Below are 22,747 nucleotides of genomic sequence, written 5' to 3' on the forward strand. Positions count from 1 at the left end.
GATGACGTGCTATTTAAACAGCCAATCTCATGGGTCCTATGAAAAGGATTTCCACAATACATTGAACTTCATGTCTCCACATGTCAATATGTTCATGCCATTTATACTTTTTTATCCCGAGTTGTGTTATGTGGCTGAGAAACAATACAAGGTGCTCAACCGCCTGGAAGGATCTTGTCATCCACCTGCACTTAAGGTACAAAGTAAGTGGGGTACAACCAATAGTAGCTCATATCCAGATGACAGGCTGTGGGCTTCACCAACCTCTTCTTCTATGATATTTGTGCTTTCAGCATTGGGACAAAGCAGTGCAAGAGTTGTAGAATGTGCTCAGATGGACTCAGGCAAACAGTCTGAAAGTTGTAAAATCTGTTTTCAAAAATGCCAAGGATATAAAGGTGAGATGTGGACAATGTTTGGAGAAAAGGATCTTAAGAATTCTGCTGGCCAAATCAAAAGAGCTTCTTTGGGAAGGACAAAGAAATGAAGGCGGAGGCCAGCAGAGGATGTGGCCTGGGCACCCACGAAGAGGAAAATGTGTGCAGCGAGCACAGTCAAAAGGGTCATCCTTTCTAACCCAGTTATGCAAACCAACACATTTTTGAAATATCACTTTACACATCATATGAAAAAAAATGATTTCATTCAATGGATTTTCAAGCAAAGAAAGAGGGGCTCTTAGGCAGGATTGCCCCACACATCACAACTCTAGAGGGGTGGAGAGCTGAAACTGAATGCCAGAATTTCTTCAAAATCAGCTACAATAAACTGGGCTCATCTTCTAAAGCTTTAACATTTTGTTTTGTTTTAAGGATGAATTTATATTATTCCAGAACATAATTCTTACTACTTCATGACTAAATCTTGTTTTTGCATAAAAAAGCCATATCCCCCAGTTTAATTCAACATTTATTCAAAGGTATAGATTCTAAGAGAACTTTTTACTACTTCTAAAAGAAAAAGAACACCCAGCCTAGAATATTCACAAGTATGTGCCTGAGTCTCTGAGGGCCATCGTAGGAGGGAGATGCAAAATAAGCATAAGCAATAAAAAATTTCGATCCCCCAAGGTCAAGTCCACTGGGCATGTGTCCATGCCTGCTCACAATATCAACCTATTGGTATTCTCAGCTAAGATGTGTATGATTTCTATAGCTAGATTCAGTAACATTTAAACCACAAAAGTTTTTTTTCTTTTTTTCATTGTCAATAAACCCTGAACCAGGTAATCCCCGACTAACTCATTTAACAAGCAGTAAAAAGAAAGAGCTAGTGGATGGGAGACTTGTGTGGCTTTGATTCTTCCAATTGCTGCCAGCTACACCACTAGCTTATGATACTTATCCCACAGGGAGCTGTACCTGACTATCTTGGGCAGCCTGTTCTCTACGACTTGAGGGGAAAAACGTTTACTGCTGGGCAAAGCAGTTCCGTCACTGGTCCTTACATCCACATAACAGAAATTTGATGATAATGGAAACATGATCAAATTGTTGGAAGGAAGCAGGCAGTGGGTAAAATAAAGGAAGGTAAGAGGAAAGAAGGAAGGAGAGAAGGAGGGAAAGTAGAGAGGAAGGGAGAGAGGGAGGAAGGATAAAAGAAGAAAGAAAGGAGACACGCGGGAAGGAAGGAAGGAAGGAAGGAAGGAAGGAAGGAAGGAAGGAGTGAATGAAGGAAGTAGAGAGGAAGGGAAGGAGGGAGAGAGGGAAGGAAGGAAGAAAGAAGAGAGGGAGTGACAAAGGGAAGTAAGTAAAGAGGAAGAAAGGAAGGGAGGAAAGGAGGAGGAAGGAGAAAGAGAGAAAAAGGAAGGGGGGGAAAGGATGAAGAGAAAGAAAGAGAGAGGGAGGAGAGAGACAGAAAGATCAAAAACAATAACAGCACAATCAAAGCCACAATGAGTCTCAGTGTTTTCTGGATCATGGTGTGCTCAGAAAACCCAGCAGCCACAAGAGCAGGAGCATCCAGCACACCCTGTCTCCTGATCTGCAAAAAGAGCCCCAGTGACAGCGGAAGGCATCCCTTTCACAGGAAGGCTGGGGTCTGTACCAGCAAGTGGGGCCAAATGCCAGGGTCACCCATGCATGTGCTGTCAGGACATGGGTGCTGGGGTGAAATAGCAGGCTGGTGAGTTCTCCCTTGAAAACTAGCCTTTCCTTCATGCTGCTCCTTCGCTCCAATAGCTTGCTGCAACATTTTTTTTTTTTTTTTTTTTTTTTAGGAAGCTAGAGGCTCCAGTCTCAGCCATCTTTGCATAAACAATTTCACAGATGTGATGGTATCTGTTTTTGAAGCTTAGTTTACCTGGGAGACTCCCCAGCATGCTCATGAGCATGAAGCAATTACCTTGTTTCAAGAAAATTTAATGGAAGAAATGAAATACCTCAACACAGTAGAGTGACCACATATCACACAACTAGAAATGAAGTGATAAAAAGAAAACTTAAAGTCATTTATTTTTTTATTTAACTCAGCTCCTATGCTTTGGGAAATTGATTGGTTTTACATGCTTCCATTTTGCTATATTCTTATTATTTTATACTGAAGCAAATGCCAACGAAATCTATAGCTGAAGTTATTTTTAACTGAAGTTAAAATTGGATCGGATATAGACTTTTTACAAACCAAATGTGGGCAAAAAAAATAGATGAACTACAAAGCAAAATTTCACATGCACTTATGATACCCATTGAGAAAACATTTTAAAAAGTAAATTGATTTAAAACTAATTTTTAAGAGTTGATAAATGACTAGTCTCTGGGTAAAATTCCACAAAGATTAACCTTAAAAAGTTTTCTAGGGCTGGGGATGTGGCTCAAGCTGTAGTGCGCTCGCCTGGCATGAGCCGGGCGCTGGGTTCGATCCTCAGCACCACATAAAAATAAAAAAATAAAGATGTTGTGTCCACCAAAAACTAAAAAAATAAATATTAAAAATTCTCTCTCTCTCTCTCTCTCTCTCTCTCTCTCTCTCTCTCTCTCTCTCTTTAAAAAAAAACACACACACAGTTTTCTATAATGTAACAATACACTTTTCTCAGGAGCTCTTGAGATTTGTCCCATCCAAAAGGTAATGTCATTTGGCTTATTAGACCCTTGAGCATATAAAATGTGGTCAATCTAAACTGAGATATGCTTCAACCATAAAATACACATTGGGTTTCAAAGACTTTGTACAATAAAAAAGTAAAATCTGTCTCTAACAACTGTTTACTTTGAGCATATGTTCAAAATATCAGTATTTGGGGTATACTGAGTTCAGTAAAATATATTAAAATTAATTTCACATGTGTCACTTTTCTTTTTTTTCCTTTTTGTTTGAAAATTGAGAAAGTACTTATGCAGGTCCCATTATATTTCCACTAGAGAGTGCTTCCCTAGAATATGTGATTCACCTATTATACAAATATATTCCAGAAATGCTGGTTATCACTCGTCCAGGAAGCCTCAGTCTCCCATACAAGGACTGTCCTGGTAGCTGCATTTCATAAGTCAGGCTGAGGCTATCTGCCTGGGATCTGATTAGAAAGACCCCCTACCTAACCATTAGCCCCTGTGTGCATGAGTATGTGGAGTGTATGCACAGAACAGGCTGATTTTAAGGAAAGGTCTTACGGAGATACCCCATCAATAAAAGTATTTTTAAAATTTTTAAAAAGTAGTTATAGAAATAGAAAAAAATAACAAACACAAATCTTAACACAAATTCTCACACCCACAACAATAAAGTCAAATATAAAAACCAATGTGGAGACCATATATGAGAATGACAAAAATAACTCCATTGTCCTCTTAGGATTAAAGCCTCTTCACTAACCCTCACCTTCTCTATTAAACACTAATTTCACTAAAGACTGTTTCAACCATAGTGTTAAGATTAAATAAGTAGTAGCTACACCAGGTAATATTTAATTGTGATTATTCAACATTATGGTAGAAACAGAAGCCTAGAGAAGTGCTCTGGGGTCACTGGAAGATTCTTATTTTTATTGCAACCAAGTTCAACTGGAGAGCATAGAGATATTGCGAAAGCAGTCAACATTCTGCCAGGTTCCAAGAATAATAATAAAAATAATCATATGGCTGCCTGCAGGGCTATAATAAAAGTCCTTTTCTCATTTCAGCAGGATTTCACTTCTAAGTTAACTGTCTTTCATTCTTAAAAAAGAGAATGCCCATTGCAACTGGTTTGGAGGCCTTCCATCTATCACACCCTGCCTGCTGGGGAGAGACACCGGATGTTCAGGGCTTCACCGGAATCATTGCCCAGTGACTTCAGTGGAAATTGACAGCCTGCAGCCACATCCCCTGTAGGGGAAGTACTCTCCTGGCAGCTGGTCTTGCAGAGACACACCCCAGACCTGCCGCCAAAGATGCCTGCCCTGAACTCACTCCTGAAAGTAGGGCATAAACAGCTCTTCAGTTAATGGATGAGTTCCAGCAAGTGTCAGGTGCATCTGAGCCCAGATGTGCCAAGAGTGTCTCCAGGCCTTCCGCAGTAGGTTTAGTTTTTTGATTATCCCCCTAGACATTTGCATATTGCTAAGCTCTTACTGAGAAAGTGTCCTCAGGGTGCCACTACAGATATAAGAACAATTGAAGGGGTCACCTCTCGGATCCGTGTACATACTTCAAGGTTGCATTTTATTGACGGGAGGCACCAAAAATTCTCTGGAAAGGACCAAATTAATCCCATGGTTTGAAGAATACTGTGAGGCTGAGAATTTTCTAGAAAAATCATTGTAATTTAGTAACATGCTAATGCAATTTAGACTAGGTCTTGATTTGCATTTTAAAGTTCTTCAAACTAATACAACAGCTATAGTAATAAGGATAGCTCATAATAAGACACAAAATTCTTTTCTAATCATTCCCCCAGCAACCAAATTAAATGCTACAGAAGTATTCTACGTATTAATATGAAGAATCCAGCTGCTTCAATATTTCCAATTTGTGATATCAATAACAAAGACTCAGTGGCAACCAATTCTTGTTGGAAAAATTTTATTTTCCCATTACTACCCCACAGCCCTACCCAAAGTCCTGACTCTTTCATAATACTCCCTCCACAGAAAACTCAGATACACAGCTGTCCACAAAACAAGTCCTTCTTTCAAATTTCATTGTAGCTGTGAAGATATTAAAATTGTACCTCAAAACCAAAACCAAACCAAACCAAACCAAAACAAAAGAGCCCCAGTTTGTAGCATCTGCTGGAGTATGTGGTGTAAATGCTTCTAACCACGGTTGACTTCAACAGTTTAAACAACAGCTTATCCGGTATGATGGCTCCCTGCGCAGCACGCTTTTTCAGTACCCTATATGTTTCTGTTACCCCACACATCCTAACAGGTAAAGGACTTAAAATTTGGAGCAGATCTGTGGTAATCTGTGATAAGTAGTTCCTGTTAAGATTGAAGAAAACTGGAGCTTATCTGGTGGGGGTACAGTAGCCAGACTCAACCCATGCACTACTAGCCAGACAAGGCAAAGAGAAGGTGGCTTCCTGAGTGACCCACTGCCCCAGAGCATTCAGCATTTCATTCAACTGCTTCTGCATAATCTTTACAGGGCAATGGTTAGGGCTCTGCTTTGTGTCTCTGTTTAAACCTTTTTACTTTTGCATAAAAGGAGGGGAAGCTTTTTTTTTTCTTTTTCTTTCTGGGTTATATTTATACTTCCCAAATCAGAAAATGTCCTAACCAGATAGGAGGACAGGTGGCAACTGGCAACCACAGCTCAAAACCTTTGCTTTTCTTTTTCTTTTTTTTCCATTTCTTTCTGAAACCCCATATAGAAGGAAAGTTAACGAAATGTCAGTTGGTCGTTTTATACACAGAGCTAACACGTCTTTCAACACAAGAGAGAACGAAGAAGAAAATAAAATTGGGACAAAAAGCTGGAAACAGACAATGGCATTTATTCTCTGATAGCACTTTTAATCTTGGAATCTTATTTATTTCTCCAAGTGATGCAATGAAGTACAAGGTGATCCAGAATTTGAGTTGTTAGAATAAAATGAAGATAAGATTAGTATTGGTTTTGTTAATTAAAAAAAAACAAAACACTTTCTATAGTTATGGTCCTATAGACACAAAATAAAAACAGAAGGCGTGGTTTTAAAATGAGAGGATGGTATTTTTTTTAACCTTTTCTGGTCTAATTTTCTTTAGATATTCCTTTTTAGGGACATTGACAATAGTAAAAATATATATAGACGTGTGTGTGTGTGTGTGTGTGTGTGTGTGTGTGTATCTATCTATCTATCTATCTATCTATCTATCTATATATATATATCAGCCAAAAAAGATTGCCCCTCTGCATTTGTAACTTTCATGCATGGGAGGTGCCAAGGGAAGTGAAGATGAACATGTGCAGGCTGAAGGGTGGCATTTAAATCAGCTACTCACCTGGGAGATATGTAGAACTATCTAGTCTCAAATGGCCTGGGTGAGGTAGCTAGCACCATTGGGGATGTGGGTTGTTGAATACCCTGCAACGGGAGGAACAGTCTCACCAAAAAGAGAACCCCCTCTTTTCCCAACACTAGCTGTGCCTATTGAGAAACAGTGACCTGAAATAACCAAGATGATGGACATGAGATACCAGCCCTAAGCTTCCTCACTCTCCATTTGGAGTTCTCTCGCCCACCCTCTGTTCTCCTTTTACCATTCTCTCTTTGAGGAAGCAACACAACACCATTCCACCTCTTCCCTCACTGCACATTTATCGGACACCTCCCTACTCTAGAAGATGCCAGGTGCCTAGGACACCATATAGAGCAAATCACAGCCACATCCTTCATCTGGAAGTGAGGATATGTGCTGCTAAATAGAAAAATAAGATGGGGTAAGTCTAGAAGTGACAAGACTGCTCTCGGATCATGTGGCCCAGAAGAATGATGTTTCTTCTGTGGGGCTCCTCAATCAAGACTTGAATGAAGACAGGAGGGTACCACAGGAGCCCAGGAAAACATGGTGGACCGGGATGCCATCATTTCTAGCTCATAGGTGACAAATTTCTGCTTGACTTCAGGCTCCTCCTGGGCTCTTAAGACACTGATCTTGTCTTCTCTGTTAGTTCTTTCCTATTGAGCTTCAAATATATTTAAATATTTTCCCTCTAAAAACATCAACCTATAAATCCCACCTCCCCAGTCCTTCAATGTCCTCTATCCTGAAATCCCCTACCATCTTCTTTCTCTTCCTCCCTCTGTATGTCTTCTCTTCATCACCCACAGATGTGGTCCTCCCATCCCTCACCCACCCACCTCTCCACTCTCCTTGGCAGTTTGACTTCTGTCTGCACCCTGCTGAGCTACTTTTGGGAAATGCACCAGTGACCTCCACCCAAGGCTCCTTGGAGGGCACCTCCTGCTCACCCTTGGATTCTTCTCACCTTCATTGAAATCTCTTTCCTGTGGGTTCTGTGCCATATTCCTTTCTAGAAAATTACCCTGAATCAAATAACTTATTCTCTGTCTCCTTCTTTGCTTTCTCTTCTGGACAGTTAAAGATGAACCTTCCCCGAGGCCTTTGGTGTTCCTGACGGTTCCTCCCACTGTCCCTCCTCAATAGCTAGTTTCACTATTACTTCCCTGAATTCCACCCAGTTCCTTGGCTAGGAACCATCGTTGGATCTCACCTTCATTCCCACTCCATGATTACTCCCCATATTGCTCAACAGAACCACTGCTGCCCCAAACAACAAGATAGAAGCTACAGCCACTCCACCTGTAGACCTACATTCAGTGAGTGGACAAACACCATGGCCGTGGCTGAGAGGTGACAGCTTTACCTGCCCCCTCTCTCTCTGGTGTAGGACCGGAGGCCTCACTGGTCTCAACTCTTGCCTATTACAAGAGGGATCTTTCCAACACACAGATCTGCTGGGGTTATTTCCCACATCAAAACATTTGGAGGGTCCCCTTCTGAACTCCATTCTTCTCATCCCAGCACAAGCTACAGAAGCCTTTTGCACCTCTACTCCTTTGTCGACTTTGGTTCCTTCCGCCTTTTCCCCACCTTTCCTAAAGTCAAAATATAATTCAATTTCATGCCACTGTTCAAACTTCAGTCTTCTCCAATCCTTCACCCCACATTCCTGCCCACCTTCCAGCCCACATTCCTGGAGAAAATACTCTTAAATTCTTATGAGTTTGGTTTTGCATTAGCCATTCTCCAGTCTTTAAACTGCAGGTCTAAAGGGCAGGTGCATCCACCTGGCCCAGCAAAGGGCTCAGAAAATAATGCTGTGATTGGTAGGAATTCACTCATTTCTGGAGGGTCAGAGGAAACTAAAATTCAAACAAAGCACAAAGCTGACCTACGTGATATTTCCATAATCCTAAAGTGAATTCAGCAGGGAAGGGGGTGGAAGGAGGCAGGGCAGCACCTCACTCAGTAGGAACTCTGCTTTGGGTCAAACACTGGAGAACTTTTAGGGCTTTGTGGCCACTAAATTTAACACAAGGAAGTGGGGACACGGTTGGCTTTTATGTGCAGGAAGCGACTAGCTCAAAGTGTGAGCCTGTGTTCTTTGCATGTCCCTCCATCAGCACACTCGCTCTCCCTCCTTCCCTGCCAGGGCCAGGAGGGGCCTGGTTCAACTCTTTGTATCTCAGTGGTTCCCGGTGCAGATCCAGATGTGAAGCTTGCTGGGTTTTTTCAGGGAACCTCTAGGTCTGCCCAGCCTGAGCTTTGTTGCCCTCTGTCCTATGACTAGGAACCTTGCGTCTCACATTGGGCTCAATGTGCCAGTACTTTCGTCCCGAGTCACCTGCTAACAAGGTCCCTTGGGGACAGTTCTACACAGTCCCAAAGACATGGAGCACACCATGTTGAAAACAGGGACAAGATCAACATTGGCAGTCAGATGACCATCTATGTTGTGCTACACCCCAGGGCATACCTTACGCATATCACAGCCAGGGTTGAGGTGACTCCCCAGCTCTCACAGGTGCGAAAAGGACACAAAGTCACTGCCAGGACTAATGAACTAAGACACACAGAGCCAGGGGCCCTGACTATCTGCAAAGCTCCCAGGCAGAGAGTGAACAAGAGAAGAGCTGTGGTCTTTTAACAAGTACAACATACACCCCACACTCCCATATCCCCACCCACACACTACACAAACATATATATATATATATATACTACACCCCATATACATACATACCCCACACACCATACACACATATACACCACATGTATATATATCACACACACATATATATGCCACATATACATACACATTATACACACATACACAAATACACACCACACAAACATATATATGCCACACCTTCCACATATACATACACACCACACATACCACACACATATATATGCCACACACCCCCATATATACACATGACACTACACATACCACACATTAACATACACACCACCCACACACTACCACAACACACCACAAACACACTACACACCACATACACACATATACCACATGCACACACACCCCCAAACACTACCCACATATACATATCACATACACACACAACACATGTGTACCACACACAGACCACAACACACCACATATGCATACCCCATATACACGTATATATACAACACATGCCACAGACACATACCGTATACCAACATGGATACCCACATATATCTATCACATATATACACACATGAACACATGAACCCCATGCACACATTAATATAAATACACACGGAGACATACACAAGTCAGTTTCAGTTTTCGCCAAGGAACATTCTTAAACCTCTGCTGCCTGGTTTCACCTATCTACACCAAAACCTAGCACAAGATGGTAACTGACACAACATAAAATCTAAATTTTCATGTCCCAAAACTGTTAGTGAGTTCTGTGAGGATCCTCACAACTCCCAAACCTTTTCCACTGAATGACAAATTAGGGGTATAAAAAACAGAAAGGCAATGCAGAAAGTTTGTAATTTTAAGTTTATTTTGAAGTGGGAAGGAATCACCTGTCACAGAATAGCCTCTCTGGCCAGATATGGAAAGAGGGTGGGAGGATAATTTTTCTATTGCTGTTATTGAACATTTGGGGCAATTTATAAATGAGACAGATTGCCACCTGGGTAGAAATGTCCATGGTAACAATACTGATGTCTTCCTGAGGCAGGCCCAAGATAGAGGCAGTAAACTGCAAGCTGAATAATACAGATTTTTAAATTTGCCCAATCAAAACTACTGCACAATCATTCAACTCTGAAGAGGGGGCAAGGAACCAACACAAGGAAGGTGAATGGGCATCCAAATGACATGCTTTTAGTTTTCCTCAAAGAAAGGAAAACAACAGCAACCAAACAGCCACCTGGGGTGGGCAAACAGTCCCGGCTTGGGACTTGTTTCACATTTGAACATGCTTAAGCTCCGCTGCAGCTACTGCTCAGATTCTGCGAGATAATATTTCTCCCCAGCTAAAATTGGGTTTATCGGTTCAGAAGAGATGCATTTCACAGATAAAAACAACTTCCTCTAGCTGCCGAGTAGATAAGCAGGCTCACATCCGTACTCAAAACCCTGCTGCCCAATCTCCAGCAAGACCGGAGCCCGCTGCTCTCTTCCCAGGGTGAAAACCTGTCTCCAGCCTCTCTTCCCTCCACAGGCCTGGAGATGACTGTCCCCCACCCCCAACCCAGCACTGCTCTGGTTTCCTGCCTAACACTTCAAGATGAAGGACAGATATGGCACCAGGACGACTAATTAAACTATATACAAATCCAACAATTCCCACGTCAGACCTAAAGTTCATGGCTGAATTGAGGGTTTTTGACTTCAACGGAGAATTTTTTTTTTAAAGGAAAATTTATGATTTCACACATACTCATTTTTTTTTCCCTGGATTCTGGGGATGGAGTGGGGGTGGATTTGGATTTTTTTTCCTATCTTTTTTTGTTTGTTTTTCAATTTTGCTAGGATGAATCAAACAAACCCTGGTCAGAGTATTCAACATGGTGGACCAAAGTTGTGCTGATGCAGTTTCTCTCTCAGAGCCATGTGCCTCTGAATATCCACTGGGAGATGTGAGCTACAGGGCAAAGAACCTGTCCTGCAATGAACCACTGAGGAAACAAGGGCCAACTCCTCACAATGGTGGGAGGCCATTCAGGTGCTCCGAACCAAAGGAGCACATTCTAGAATGTGATAGGAATATGTAGAAATGCTTTCTCTTTCCACATCCAGACTCACACAGTTCCTTCTACCTTGGAGCAAGTCCTGCACAAGACTGTCGAGATGACCAGTCCATGTGCCAAGTTGTACTGAAGCCATATTGTCTCAGTTCTTTGGCTGAGCTAGCTCCATGCCCATCCCCCTTAAATCATGGTTCTAATTCAGCTCTAGAGCACTCCTGTGCTTCTGCCCCTAAATTCTTCCTCGAATTCGACTCTAAACCCTAAATCTGCATGGCATCCTCCTCAGGGGTGGTCATCCTGTTTTTAGCCTCAAATCTCTGTCCTCTGGCCCTTGGTGTTTCTTGTGCTGTAGCCTACCAAAACTCCTGCCCCTGGTCTGCACTCAGGTGCAGGCAAGAGGCGGGGTGGGGCTGGGGGTCCTCCTCCCGCACAGCCAGTCCTGTGGCACAGTTCCCAGCTCTCCCAGTCAGAGGGGCATCATGGGTACTTGTCAAAGAGAATCCAAGGACATGGAAACATGGAAGGAAGGAAAAGGCAAGAATTCAGGCTGTAAAGAAGAAGGTATGGAACTATGGTTGAGTAAACGAAGAAAATCACGTCTTTAGTTTTATTAAATACAAAACACCCGTCTGCTCTCTAGATATTAATCCTGACATAGTTCCTAAGGGAAAGTTTCTTAAGAGCTCCTGGTCAAGAGCTCTCAGAGTAAATCTCCATCGATTTTTCACTTCTTTAATATTGGTGCTCTGGCTGCTTGAATAAATTTGGGGTTGCCTTAAGAGGTCACTGAGTGCTTTCTCGGCTTCAAACTGTTTCAGACACAACCACTTCAGAGAGCTGAGAGTTTTCTCCTTTTTAAAGAGACCACTTCAGAAGAAAAAGCTACAGTCTCATTAAGAAGATGTTCTGATGACTAAATCTCTCCTTGCCAGAAAGTTCTTCTTTGACTCTAACTGAAAATTCTTCAAGTTGCGCTTTAAATCCGTTATTTCCTCATATTCAGACCTGGAAGAAAATGGTGGCCAACTAAGGGCTCGCATCTTGCTCTGACTTAAGGCCATCACCTGGTTTCCCATATTTATATGTGGACCTAGAGTGTCCCTGCAACGCTGGATGAAGCAATGAGGTATGGCACTGTTATTCTTCTTGTCCTGGGACCAACCCACCAACCAGTATAACCTCCCACCTCCTCAGCAGGAGGTTGATTTCTACCATTTCCCAGCAATTCTTTTATTGTTCTGGTCTGTTCTTGTTGATGATTGGATTCTTCTAAAACTGAATGAAGTCTCTGGCAATAAAGACTCATAGCTTTTCAAAAGCATGCCTGGCCTCTTTCTAGAAAAGACACCCTTGCCATCCATTATGACCAAGCATTTTCCAATCTTTGACCATCTCACTGATCCTCCCTGACTGTATCCTGGATCTCACGGCCAGTACCCTTCATCTCTCCCGTACTCCTTCCTTCTAACTCCTTCCTCTCTTCTCTTCGCTTTGCATATTTTACGGATTAGTTTTCTAAACTAATAAATTTCTCTTCTATCCTTGGGGCTGCAAAGTTATCAGCTCTCTTTCCCTTTTCTCAACTAAAGCTACAGGGGGCTCCCTCCACCCTTCTTATTAATCTGTAAGACTTCTGTTCTGCACAAGCTGCATCTTTTCTGGTCTTTTTTTCTTCTTCTAACTTTATGTCTTTGCTATACTGTTTTCAACAAGTCGACAGAGTTTCCATGGAACCTACAAAGTCACTCTGGGACACAAGTTTAGTTGCTACTGTTCCTTAAAATGAGGAACTGAGCTGGGAGTGGTGGCAAGTGCCTGTAATCCAAGCATCTCAGGAGGCTGAGGCAGGAGGATTTCAAGTTCCAAGTCAGCCTCAGCAACTTAAGTGAGACCCTGTCTCAAAAAAAAAAAAATATATATATATATATATATGAATGAAAAGGGCAGAGAATGCAGCTCAGTGGTCTAGAGTCCCTGGGTTCAATCCCTGAAACAAAAAAAAAAAACAAAAAACCTGAGGCTCAGAGAGGAAAACCTGCCCTGAGTCACAAGAAGGGTTCTGGCTTGTCCCCTCTAAGACACATTCTCTGCCAGGCCACCACTCCTTTTATATACCCTTTCCTACTGCCTACCTTACACTTTTGTCTCAGTGAGGGAATTCTTCTAGTTTCCTGGGTCTGTTTTTATATACCTTTGTTCTAATGACCCACTTCCATTGAATAATTTGAAGAAATATAGCATCAAATGTATTTCCTTTAATCTATGAATTTTCCCTAACTTTTCATATTGTTTCCTACATACTCCTTTTATTTAATGCTACACACTACAAATTACCTTACAAACAACTTATGATCACATACTAACGCTAGCTCATTTTCTTAAAGAATCACACAGGACACTCTCTAAATGTGGTCGCCTTGTAGCATGGTTTCTCCTGACATCTGTTTCTATGGGTGGGTCTTCTGGGTCCTCTCACTCCTACTTCCTGTCCCCACACCTCTGCTGTCTGGTGTTTGACATGACTTCTGGGCTTTTGCAGCCTTTGCTTCCTGGCTCTGAAGAATCACTCCTTGGCCTCCAGTAGCCCACAAGGACCTCTATGCTGCAGATATCCCTGGGCCCACATCAAACAGCTCTTCCTGCCTATCCACAGAGGGAGGTCAACTGCTACTCTCTAACCCAGCAAAGAGGTTTTCCAGGGTCTTTCAATCTCACAACTCTGAAATTCCTGCTTTCTAAACTTCATCCTGAAAGGAAAACTGGCCTAAAAATCAAGTCACACTTGACAAGGGGCACTGAGATGAGCCCCCAAGAAGTGACGAGCCCCCAGGAAGTGACACGCCCACCCCAACTCCAGGCAAATGCTTGCACTAGTTAAATCTGGGACTGAGCACTGGACTCTGAATGAAGGGAATACCACCCTGGCAGCCAGCCAGCAGTTCCAACTGAGGTTGGGAGATCCTCACCCAGAGGCAATTCCCCTCAGTGCAAAGTTCCTAAGGGAGACATCACCAGGCTATTTTGCAGGTATTTATAATAATGATTTATTTATCTATCCCAAGTGAATTGCATGCTTGTCTCTACTCTCCAGGAATCAGCCTGACTTTCAGTTCCCCAAAGGATGCCCACACTGCAAGGGCTCTGAGGGCATCGTGGCGGCTCCACAATAGCTACAGAGATTTCAGGGTTGAGTCTATGGCTTTCTCCATAAGGACCCAGAGCCAGCTCCTAACTCAGATGACTGGGCTCACAGTATATTGCGTGGTCAATGGATAATTTTGGTTCCTGGTTCCTAAGCCCCTTGTTTGGCTATATGAGCATCTCAGGCATGAGCATTTTGGTTTATGCTCAGAGTAAGTGGGAAGAATACTACTCCCATTGCACTGGGTGCTTCAGGGACTAAACCAATGAGGAAACCCTGGGGCAACCCCACATTAGTTATTCATATGTCACTAATGCAAATTTTTACTGTGTATATGTACTATCAGTGTCTTAATGTTTTTATTTAAATTAACCTTTCAACTTACATAAATGTGTTTTGAAAGTCTATGGGAACATCAGTATCACAGTAAATCAAAGGTAATCTTAAAAATAAGAACATCCATTAAAAAACTGTGTGATCATCTGAGTCTCAACTTGGGGAAATTCTGAAATGATGTATGTGGTTGTCTTCGCAGAACAGAGGAATGATGGACAGGTGTTAAATTTCTCTTCCCATCTACCTTCCCACACAAGAGTAGCCATTTACTAAAAGGGAGAAAATAATTTATAAATGTACTCATTCTCTGAGTTCATCTACACCATATGATTTTAGCCACTATCCTTATTTACTTGAGCCAGAAGGTACAGCTAAATTAAAAGACAGTCATTATACCCAAAGTAAACTTTGTTTCTAGGACACATGAAAACATACAGGAAGTTTCTCAGTTGTTGTGTCAGGATGTCCTATAGAAAGACATGCAGTGAGGGCTTATGGAGCTAAGATATATCCATCCAGCCTCCCTGACTTCTGTATCTTTGTACCTTCATGATATGATTTTGTATAAGTAGGTGCTCTTATATCACAGATTTATCTTTTTTCAAAAAAGAAAAATTACTATTCTAGGGAACTAATGACTCATTAGCTCATGAGAACATGGTTTAGTAGAGTGAAAACTAATCTTTGAGTCAGACAATGAGTTTAATTCTGACTCCACCATTTGACGTTGGTGAGTTCACTGAATTTCTCTGGGCCTCTGTCTTCTTGTAATGAGAAAAGGAGGACAAAGTTTTCTAAACATGAACAGTAGCATGTATAAGTTAACTAGTAAAGTGATTTCAGAAGGTTCTATACCCATCCCTTTAGGGAAAATGTATGTAAATGTTTGCTAACTTAGATAATCTAGATTTTTTCCTTTAACATTAAAAAAAATTCCCATCTGTCGCTTCCTATTTCCAGTTAAATATGCCACATAAGAACCAGAGATTAGAAGGATAAAATAAAATGGCCAGATGAGACTCCTTCTAATCCAAAGCTCCAGAGAAAATAGCCCTATGGGGCTGGGGATGTGGCTCAAGCGGTAGCGCGCTCGCCTGGCATGCGTGCGGGCCCGGGTTCGATCCTCAGCACCACATACCAACAAAGATGTTGTGTCCGCCGAGAACTAAAAAATAAATATTAAAAATTCTCTCTCTCTCCTAACTCTCTCCTCTCTCACTCTCTCTTTAAAAAAAAAAAAAAGAAAAAGAAAATAGCCCTATGGTTAAAACACATAAAATATGTAATTTTCACTATCTACAACCAATAAAATTTAATATTCCTGAAAGTGCATCAAGAACAGAGGAGCGTGATGGAGACATATCCCATGGCAGGGTGGGTGACCCTCACCTCTGCTATTTGGCTGACATGTGGGTCTTAAGGCCATACTGGCCTGTAAGGGTTCATCCTCCTTCATACCAAAGGACCCCATCCTGCCAATCTCTGCACCACTTTTCCTTAACATGATGGCTGAGGGAAAACAGTGAAGAAAAAGACTCATATCTCTTAATCGTTGTCTTGGAAGGACATAGAGAGACGAAGGTTTCACAGAAACAGAGCAGGTGACAGCCTGCAGGATGCCAGGACAACCCGACTTACCCACTCCTCTTTCACTCTTGGAATTCTGCTGTCCTCCAGAGGTAGTGGAAAGGTCTTCAGGGACAGGCATGGGCTCGTCACCATCATCCGGAGTGTCACTTACTGGGGGACTCTCCTTCCCTGAGGAGATAAGTAGGAGCTTGAGTTTCTGGCTGTGGCTGTTACCAGCAGGGTGCCTGGGCTTCCCCTTGGTGGCTTGAGAGGGTGGCATAAGGAGGTGGTAACTGGATTGAGTGTTTCCCTATAAAATAATTTTTTCTTTCTAAAAAAGAATATCATTTTGTCCCCTCAACCCAAACACAAAACAAACGTGTAAACAAAGATTCAAAAAGGAAAAACAAAAATAGAAACTCAAGATTTCCACTATTAAAGTTACAGAATGGGTATGTATGCACACATACATACATAATATGGGGTGATATATTTTGTTTCTTCAAAATGAACTAGCTCTTAGACATTCTTATGCACGTAATTCCATACCAGGGGCCATACCTCTACAGTTTTGTATATAATGGGTACTTCAGGATTTATTTAAATCCTTTTTCTAACTTTGAACTTATATTGCTTCCCATCCTTTTTGATTATTAAACAACACCGATGAACACCTACTAGCCAGTCTTTGTACATATCCCTAATAATTACCACCGTGTAAATCTCCAGAAGTTTTCTGACTGGGTCCAAAGGCATCTACATTTTTAAAGTTCTTCACATGTTTTGATGAAGCTTTCCCCCAATAAAGTGGTTCCCTTTTCATTCCCCACAAGCCTGCCCCACCCACCCTCATGCTAGAATCCTGCTCAGACCCATGCATCCTGGGTTTGTTTACTTTCTTTTCAAGAGCCAAGAACTCTTTTGACAGCTGCCCAACTTAACCTGGTAGGCAGAAGATGCCTGGAGAGGGATGGAAGGGCTCCGTGCCTACTGGAGCAACAAGTCCCTCCCTGCATGCAAAAAAAAAAAAAAGTCTATCAATGAAACTTCACTTTGAAATAGGAATAAAATATAATTCATGAAAACACAAAGGTTCTTCACACTTCACTAAGTATGATTTGCCAAATGAAATTGGGCTTTATAGGATATCATCTTTATTTTGATTAGAATTAAGTTTAGCCAAACCCTCTAGGAATGGGGAACTCTTTCCCGTTCTGAGGAATCCAATATTGGGAAGGCATAACCGGTTTAAAAATGCTCTCTTCCCATGGAGATTGAAACTCCTATAGCTTCTACCCTTTCAGAGCTAACTTAAACTTCAGTTATAAGGCATAGATTATACCCAAGACATGGCAGAGAAGGACCAAAGCAGATGCAAACTAACCTATTACAGCTGCTTGCAGAAGATCAGTTTGGATGAATATCCTAAAGGAAGTCCAATAGAAAAACAACAGATTGGGGTTGTATGCTTGCTGAGCTGGCCACCAGGTTTTACAGGCAATGTGAGTTTCCCACATAGAAAACCCAGACTTTTACAAAAGCATGTAAATGACAAATCAAATGTTAAAATTTCTAGAAAACATGACTAGATATGGTGTAAAATTTCTTTGTAGATTTGAGTAAACAACCTCCTACAAGAATTAATTTTAGGGGACTGGCAAGACCAGTAAAATCATTCCCAATATATGAAACAACCTTTACTGGAATCTTTAAAATAGAACCTGCACAGGCACCAAGGATATACTTTGGGGAATAATACTGCATTCTCTAGGAAACAGACATCACAATTTAATATTCCAGCTTAGCTGTAATTAGTGCAATTGGCATATTTTCAGAAAGAGCATTATTGGGTATAGTTGGATAGCCAATACAAGATGAATAGTTAAAGATAGGGTAGGAGTAGAAGAATTTCCCAAAGAAAAACAAAAGGCCAGAGATAAATTGATTCAAAGTGCTCAGGTGACACAAAAGCCTTGGACATGTGCACTAAGTCAGTACTATTTTCTTTGCCCTAAACAGAAGGCCTCAAAAGTAACCATAGTTAGATGTCTTAGTGTTGGTTTCTTCACCTCTTTCATAAATGAGAAAAAAAAAAAACTCTGAATAGGAAAATGTGGGAGGGATATGAACCCTCTGACTATGGTGACCTAGAATAATGGTTTTCAAACTCTAAGGACTTTACGAAAGTGGTAAAAGGAATTTTATTTATTTATTTATTTTGGTAAGAATAGCACCATAATCTCATACAGATCTTTAATATATAAAATAGGTCTATATAAGTATGGACACTTCAGGGTAGGGCAGATGGACCCTCAGAGGCCCCAGCTTTCCATTTCAAAGACCCCCTAAAGGATCAGACAGTGTCGTCTCTGGCCCATGATTTAAAGTGTACAAGGGCAGCCAGGCATACACTTTCATCTCTGGGATTCATCAGGTGTCATCATTGTGGAATGGGGGTGGAGGCTAAGAAACAACCTTTGGACTTATCTTTTTATATGATCTTCCCTATAAATTTGGTGTCTTTTATGACCCTCTGGGCCCATGTAGGTGCTAGAGCACCCAAGAGCCAAGGGACAATGATAAAGAATTGTGACTTAGCCAATGAAGGAATGTCATACTTTTTGCTCAATTCATGCTAAAATGCATCTTTAAAAAAACTCTCTAATATTACTCTTTTAAAAATTTAAGGGATCTACCTGTTACGGAACAATACCAACTACAGCTTGTGGAGGATGTTCATAATAATAAATGTGCTTCTTAAAACTTACATCTGTCTTAAGTTTCTGCACTGAAATGCCAGCTCTCCAGTGTCCCTGACCTTGTACTTTTATTTTTTCCTGCATGGGGGCAGAAAGGAGTAATGAAAACAGTAGGGATCATGATTCTAAAATACCGTGATTTAGAATGATCAATAGGAACTCCCTATGCAGAAGAAACCACATGGAGAAAAGGGAGGATAAAAAAACCTGTCTCAGTGCGCCAGGGGCATCATGCAAAAAGGCAGAACCAGAAGGAGCAAAGTTGGATATATTCACATGCCCTCCAAGAGCTTGGTCTTAATTCAGCCTTGCCTCCACTTAACTCAGGGATGGTTTTTAAGAGATCATCTGATTTGCCTAAAAGCTCCCCAGTGTGAGTCACCGTTGCGGAGACATTAATCCCTCAGGTAAGCCTCTGTACCCAGGAACCCTTGGATTCTTTTACTGCTGGAAGATCTCCAGGAGAAAAATTTATGGCTTCATGAAAACTTTCATGATGGCAAATTCGTTTTACATGTTGACTTTCAAGACATTTGCCCAGTTAACCATTCAAATACAAGACCATATAAAGATGACAAAAGATTTAGAAAATGATGTGTTAAATCAAGTCAACACATCCCCAAATATGAACATGGGGTGATAAGGAGACTGTGGACCTGGAATACAGTTCTGGTTTCACCAGTCTGGAAGACTGATGGGAAAAACTCTTACCCTAAGTGTAAAAGGAAGCTAAAAACATTATTTTGGCCTAGTTCATAGGGTTGTAGTGAAGACAAAAATAAAAATGATGAATATGAAGTCTAATATGTTAAAATAAGCTTATGATATTATTTGGTAACCTGTAACATACTACAGAAACACACAACAGGTATAATAATCAGCTCCCCTCTTTTCCTGCAGTGCATGCACACTGACAGGCTACCTCAAAGATGCAGCCAGCAAGACAGCAAGTATTAACAGTCATAATAATTTAGAAAAGGTGATAAAACTTCACTTGGAAAAATGAAAAAAACTTCTAGCTAAATTATCAATATACGGACTTATATTTAGTTTATGTGCTGCTTATGTGTCAAATGAAGCATTGCCTATGAGAAGTTTTTGTGGGCCAATGAGATGAGAAATTGTATCATTTGCTTATCAGCTGAAAGCAATGATTTCTCAAATTATAATTTACCCAGCAAAATTCTGTGAACTCCACCCTGCTCCCAAACGCACAAGTTTTTTTTAAAAATATGTTTTTAGTTGTCAATGAACCTTTATTTATTTATATATGATGCTGAGAATTGAACCCAATGCCTCACACATGCTAGGCAAGCACTTTGCCACTGAGCCACAAATCCCAGCCTCACAAGTTTTTAAAATATATAATTACATGATAGAAGATAAACCCTGGGGTAAATAAAAGCTGAGAACATAGAAACCCAGCTCCATAGATGAGTAGAGGCGTTTGCGCTCTGGGGCTCAGGTGAGGCTCATGCCCCTGAGTCATTACGCCATAGGGATATTGGGTTTTCTTGTCAGTCATTTAAACTCTCTGAGTCTCAGCTACCTATAATTTGGAGATGTTAACTGTATCTCTTTCAGTAGGTCCTGGTAAGATAAAATGAGGAATCTCTTACTTAGGACAGCTTTTGGTTAAGGTGTTTAATCAATGTGATTTACTATGATTAACTAGATAAATATTTCCATTTCTATTTCAATATATATAAGTTTCCTTTCCCTAATCAGATTCTGTATATTTACAGGGCGTGTTTATGTCCATGTTTCAACAAACACATTAAAAAGATCTATAAGGATATATCCAATACAGGGCCTTGGGTTGTGGCTCAGTGGTAGAGCGCTTGCCTTGCATGTGTGAGGAACTGGGTTCAATCTTCAGCAACACATAAAAATAAATAAATAAAATAAAGGTATCGTGTCCATCTACTACTAAAAAAAATATTTAAAAGAAAAGAATATATTCAATACATAGTTAGGGTTATAATAATCTGAGGAACTTTAAAGACCAACTGTTACAGATTTACTGTTACTGTTTCCATCTTTCCTGTTACAGATGTACAGTGATCCAGGAGGCAAAGCCTTGGGTACCACAGTTGGAGCCAGAGATGCATGCTAGGATAGGTCTCTCAACATCCTTCACTCTTCCAGACTGACTCTTTCTTCAGAAACCAAATGAAAAACATAATGCATATGCATACTAAATATTTGGAAAGAATTCCGAGAAAGAACAAGACAGCAAAAATGTTACCCAAAGACTTAGTGAGATGTACCCTAAAGGAAAGGAAAGCTTGCTTTAGGCATACTCTCCTCCAAGCCTACAAATAACATTTTCCTAATTTACATGGATTCAAGTCAGTAAACATTTATTAAGCACCTACTATCTGCAAGATACTGAGGATGTGGTCCACAATTTTAGGATATAGCCAAAAAAAAAAAAAAAAAAAGGGAGCAAGTGGTTTTAAAAAAGGCAGATAGTAAGTATCTTGCTATTTTTCAAGTATTCAGGTGGAATCCTAAGAAACTGCTGACATTTGACTTTTTATGAAAAAGGGGATGATTCAGTAACATGTCAACTTCTGTTTGGCTAAGTGTGTATACTTATACCATAACTAATTCACCCCTTTCCTTCCAACACCCATCTTCTAAGAGGGAGTCCAGCTTAATAAATACCACTCCAGAATTTCCATAAACATATATGTAAGCATATAGAAAAAGTGTGTATGTGTGTGTAAAATTTGTGGTTTTTGTAAATAATGGGATCATACTTCACATGTCTTTTCATTTTCATAATATTTTCAGACTTCTTTCTATACATGTATATTCATATCCTCCTCATTTTTAAGAGCTATTATGTAAGAGTGCATGGATACACCATAGATTTTAAGTATTTATAACAATGCTACAACAATATGCTTAAATATTCTTTATACTTGTGAGAGTCTATTCCCAAGGTAAATTTCTTAAAGAGAAGTTGCTAAATTGTAGAATACATAAAATTTTAGCTTGTGCAGATAATGATGCACTTGTAGACCAATTTTTACTTGTTCCAGTTGTATACAAAGCATCTGAAGGCCACATTTTAAAAGTTGGCTTTTTTTTTTTTTTTGCATCTTGGGGAGTTTATGTCCAAAATGTTACAAGGGAAAAGGTGGAGATGGCAGAGTAGAGGAGGGAGACACCTGTGACTTGCCATAATTCTGTCTACAGTTTGATGGCACCTGAATACCTTCTGCACATTCTCCAGTAAGCAGCCATGGGACAGGGAGGCACCTTGTAGATGTCCGATAGAAACACTGACTTAGACTAAAATTCAAAATTCAATAAAAACTTCAAAACAGGAGGGGGCAGTTTAGCCAAGGACCCCATGGTATTGACTGACCAGTGTGACATGAAGGCCTGTTTCCCTGGATTGGTAATAAGCCTGTGAAGTTCTAAAACATAAAATACTGAAAACTCCAAAGTCCAGGAAGCTTCTACTACTTCCTAGTACTGTCCAGGTACAGTGCCAGACAAATGGACTTCCTGTGTTATCCATTTGGGAGCTGTGCAGGTCTTGCTACACTGGCTAGTGGTCCATCCTCAGTGGTGCTGAACAGGACAGTCTGTGACCCACCCTTAAGGTCTCCATTAGTGACTTCTCCACTTTCTGGGCTTCCTAAGATGACAAGAGCTATGCCCAGAATGTTTTGAAAAAATATAATTTAAAATGGATCCATGTTATTTCTATACTTACCAAATATTCAAATAATCTGATCTGGGCTGCACTATTAGGTTTTTCAAGTTATTTTCTCCTCT

The 22,747-nt window shown here is 40.8% G+C and overlaps 1 protein-coding gene across 11 annotated transcripts in view; it reads right to left on the bottom strand.

Annotated features, from left to right (window-relative positions):
- The window catches only part of IKZF1 (IKAROS family zinc finger 1), a 97,034-nt gene that overhangs the window by 59,664 nt on the left and 14,623 nt on the right, over window positions 1-22,747 (bottom strand). For all 11 annotated transcript variants that reach the window (XM_081283118.1, XM_081283126.1, XM_081283117.1 and 8 more), the window contains exon 3: window positions 16,263-16,382. In XM_081283118.1, the coding sequence (XP_081139244.1) occupies window positions 16,263-16,382 (120 nt within the window). The remainder of the gene's footprint in view (window positions 1-16,262; window positions 16,383-22,747) is intronic.

This window comes from Spermophilus citellus (assembly GCF_964194105.1).
Source record: "Spermophilus citellus genome assembly, chromosome: 3".
In the NCBI taxonomy this organism is placed as follows: domain Eukaryota; kingdom Metazoa; phylum Chordata; class Mammalia; order Rodentia; family Sciuridae; genus Spermophilus; species Spermophilus citellus.